The sequence below is a fragment of the Asparagus officinalis genome, chromosome 7 (assembly GCF_001876935.1).
Source record: "Asparagus officinalis chromosome 7, Aspof.V1, whole genome shotgun sequence".
Taxonomy (NCBI): Eukaryota; Viridiplantae; Streptophyta; class Magnoliopsida; order Asparagales; family Asparagaceae; genus Asparagus; species Asparagus officinalis.
In genome coordinates, this window is record NC_033800.1 from 41,635,155 (window position 1) to 41,639,707 (window position 4,553).

The 4,553-nt window shown below is 36.9% G+C and overlaps 1 protein-coding gene across 1 annotated transcript in view; it reads right to left on the reverse strand.

The window, feature by feature from the left end:
• Positions 1-4,553, reverse strand: part of LOC109847033 (calmodulin-binding transcription activator 6-like) — a 59,903-nt gene that overhangs the window by 33,222 nt on the left and 22,128 nt on the right. The window contains exon 5 of the mRNA XM_020416277.1: positions 3,070-3,115. Within this exon, the coding sequence (XP_020271866.1) occupies positions 3,070-3,115 (46 nt within the window). The remainder of the gene's footprint in view (positions 1-3,069; positions 3,116-4,553) is intronic.

Consider the following 4,553-nt stretch of genomic DNA (forward strand, 5'->3'; position numbering starts at 1 on the left):
TAACCCTATTATGAGATCTCTTGGGCTTATATAGGCCCTACACAACTTACACATAACCCCCTACATATATTACTAATGTCAACAACTTGTATCTGGGAGTTCCCACAACCCACACAGCCTTCATCTCTTCAGATAATACAAAAACCCTAACCCTATTATGAGATCTCTTGGGCTTATATAGGCCCTACACAACTTACACATAACCCCCTACATATATTACTAATGTCAACAGGGGCAGCTCTGATACCAAATTGATAATTGATAATACAAAAACCCTAACCCTATTATGAGATCTCTTGGGCTTATATAGGCCCTACACAACTTACACATAACCCCCTACATATATTACTAATGTCAACAACTTGTATCTGGGAGTTCCCACAACCCACACAGCCTTCATCTCTTCACATTTTCTTAAGTTTTAAAGCAAATTGGAATGGATCAAAACCTCTAAAACTGTAAAAACTAAAAGTCCAAAAGAGCAAGCCAACCAATAACTCTTAAGTAAACTATGTTCTGAAACCACAATTCAAGTTCCAAAACATTATCCAAGATGCAATGCACACATTCAATTGGAAACAATAGGTATAATACCTTCATTTTCTAAGAAATAAATATTATTTCTATCTATGTCTGCAAATACTGTAGGTTGATGAAATGCAAAACAGTAAAAAGCACACACATGTACATGCATACCTATTGTCTCCAAAATTGGAGAATGCTAACACAATATACATGGAAGCAAGCAGACTTCAAGAAAAAGATGGGATGATGAAAAAGCATTTCAAAACAGAGATGACTATTCGTAAGGATTTGTTTAAAGTGGAAGAACTAGAAGATCATATAACATGTAAACATGCAAAATATAGATCTCACAAAAGGAGCTTCCATGACCCCCATGAGTCCAGCTGCCCTATAATGTTTGTTGGGCATTATCGAAAATATAATTCCTAGAAGTTAATCAACATATAATATGCAAAACTTAAAACCATATGATGAAGGAAGTATCAAGATCTTCCAGATTTTCCAATAGTTAGAATTTTTTAACATCCAGTGACCTGGTTAAAGAAATAACTAGATATATTGCTAGACCATGGACAAACTACCTAACATCATACAACTTAAAGTTACAAAAACAACCCCCATCCACTACCACCCTCATCATGAACTTGCAAAACTTCCAATCAATCAGCTGGCTAGATAGAGCTATATATCAAGCTAAGTGGTGTTTGGCGTGTAATGTATAACATTGCACGTAAAGTCAAAGAAGCTACAAACATGTAAGGTGCTTGTCTTCCATTTCCTCCTTTAGCACTTAGTAAGACCATTCAAGATGATCAAATGAACGAAGGTACATGGCAAACCAAGGGCTCATAGAGAAATGTTTGAGGTAGAAGATGAAGAGAAAAATGTTAAGTCTAGAATGTCAATCCCTATAGAATGCAATTTAAAGTAAGGAATTGCTTCATGATACTAGCATGAATGCTATGGACGCCATTGCGCCTGTCAGCCTGTCCCACACAAAATCCTCCCCTTGAGAAGATAAGCCCCCAGCACTAATGTTCCCAGCGACCATGTCTAATTGACAAGGTTGTTGACTTCTAAATGGGTTGTTTATAGACCTCCCCATCGAACAAAAATCATATGTGGTTATTAATTTCTTTATTTATCAGTGTCTTTTTTTTATTTTGGGCTTACTGCTCTCTCATACTATGTGTGTGATTATTGTCCACCAAATGGATCATTCTATATCCATCATGTTCTATGTGCTTAAGCTCTATAATCCTAAAACCAAAAAGAACCAGAGATCAACCAGTTGGAGATAACTCCTACGCATCATGTTGTTCAAAATTGAAATGATTTTAAGGTCTTTAAAGTCGAGTTTCAGATCCATTTGACTGATCTGCAGCTTATGAGTTTATTGCATGATTTTGGTCTAGATCGATTTCAGGACGTGACCAGGTACAAATTTTCTTCAAATGGTGGAATAGATTATTTAAGTATGTGCAACTACTCGTTTAGATGTCCAAAAGAATGCCTTTCATCGTAAATAAGGAAAATTATCGACAATCGACTACTCATAGGTTTCAAATGTATAAAAAAACACTATTACATAAAGCAAGTGATGGTGCAATATACCACAGAGCATGTTTGGTGAGGACATGTAATGATAAGCATGGCAAGCAAATGACTTACCAGGTTTCAAATGTCTAAGAAACACTGTTAAATAGAGCAAGTAATGGCTCAAGATATCATGGGGAATTTTGGCAAGGACAGGCACAAGCTTACGGTCCCAAACCTCACATGCTCTAGTACTAAACCGACCTTTCCTGGTGGTTGCTATTCAACTTGTTTGTACTTCTTTGTCACCATGCTCTGAACATCCCATTAGTTTGTTGAGCATAGGCTTCGAGCATCTGCTCTGTTCATTAACCATAACCCCTTTGACGATCATGTGATCAATTAGAGTTAATTGCACAGACATGCATATTTCATACAGAAGGTTTCCCTTACTTATTTTGTTCATGACTGTATGTTGGTTGTACATCTGTTTGGGAGGGGTCGGAAATGTAGAATATCAATACAAGTAAAGAATAAACTTTACAGAATTATCATACATATTCTAACACACGTCTATCTTCGTGTTCTTACACAAATGAAGACCTGTAATGAGACATCTGGTTTCACACAGAAGTTGAAGTGCTTTCGGGTTTTGTGTGTTCCCTTCTTCATATGTTATTAATTCTGCATGGCTTATATACACCTTCCTGAGATAGGCAACAACTAGACTGAAAGGTTCCTTTCAGGTGGATAAAACACACCCAGAGGGTATATGGAAAATTTTCAAGACAAATGTAACAAAACAAGCAAAACAAAGTCAAGTTGACAAAAACTCCATGCTCTTGAAAGAGATAGATTAGCAAATGATGGAACATTAAGTCTTCTTGAAAATGAGGTCTCAACTTAATGATTACATAGTAACAACATAACAAGCTTATCTAAATGGGTCTAGAAATGCTTGATGAAACAGAGTATAACCAAAATTTGAAAGGATTTAAAGAGACAAACCTCCAAAGTTTGACGATAATGTACTAAAACAATGCGCTCCAAATTCCTGAAGGAAAAAATACGAGCAATCAAGTCAGTTGAAATTCTTCAAACAAAGAGCAGGAACAACATCTCCGAGCTCAAAGATTATGACAGGTTTAATGAGAATATTTTGAACAATTAATCAATTATGCAAATAAATCATTCCTAACATGCAAGAGTAACACTAATTTATTCTTGAGCTATCCATTCCATAAAAGTTGGAAAAGCAATAGCTAAAAATGACAAATCTGCTTTACAGAAAGTAAAGTAATAACAAAAGATTGGTAATTACATAAAGTAGACATTGTCTCAAGACCCTTCAAGCAAGTACCCCATTAGTCTTCATTTTGGTATGCTACAAATATCAGATGAATGAACTATTCAACAGTCTAATAAAAAAAGAAACTTCAACAAGACTACACCTTTGGAAGGTTGAGGGCTCGGTCTGAAAGCATACAACAGGTCCTGAAGTATATAAATGTAATACATCAGGCTGAAGCTTGATACTTGTGCACAGCTACAATGTTGTAGTTTGCTAAACTGAATTGATTTACTCGCATTAACTAAATTAATTTTTATGAGAATCGCCTTGCTGAAAGTATATTTAGTCTTTGAAGCCGTTAAAAGGTTTTTTCTAGATGCTGACAGCAACAGCAGCAGATGCCTTTGACCCAAATATTCTGGTCCAATTACATGAATCTTCCAGTCTGCATTCAATTCGCTAAAGACCATATCTTAATTTATATCAGAACCACATATATTACTTCTATGTTCAAATCTGAAATTTCTTTGGGTTGCTTCTAGTGTTGCCAACTTCCCTGACTGTCCTACAACCCCTAATTGACAAGGACTCTATTAGAAGGGGAGCCTGGGCGGCACAAGCCGCACGGCAGTATGAGTTGTTGTCATGTGACCTGGAGATCACGGATTCGAGTCATGGAAAAAACCTCTTATAAAAATGCAAGATAGGGCTGCTTACAATAGGTCCAAAGTGGTCCGAACCCTTCCCAGATCACATACATAGAGAGAGCTTCGTGCACCGGCCTACCCTCACGCTACCTCTGTCAACAACCAAAATGTTTAATTACAAGTCGGGACCTTGAGGTATGATGTAACTACACTGGTGACCTTGGGGTATTGTATCTACATGGGTAACGCTGAATATACTGATTGTGATTGCATGAGTAACCTTGAGAGTTGCTTTTCTCTAGGCTTTACTGTCACCAATGTAGTTACAATTAGTAATCTCAATGTTACCGGGGTAGATAAACATACTTCAGGGTCACCCGTGTAATAACATTATATCCCAGGGTACCGCGTTGTAACTAATCCCAACCAAAATATTGTCAGATTATTCCTGCACCTCGTCCTCACTCAAAGCCTCCTCTAGTACTCATCTTGAATTATGGTTTCCTCCATCCTTAAACAAAAATTAGAACTATAAAGTCAGTTTGAACACCCCC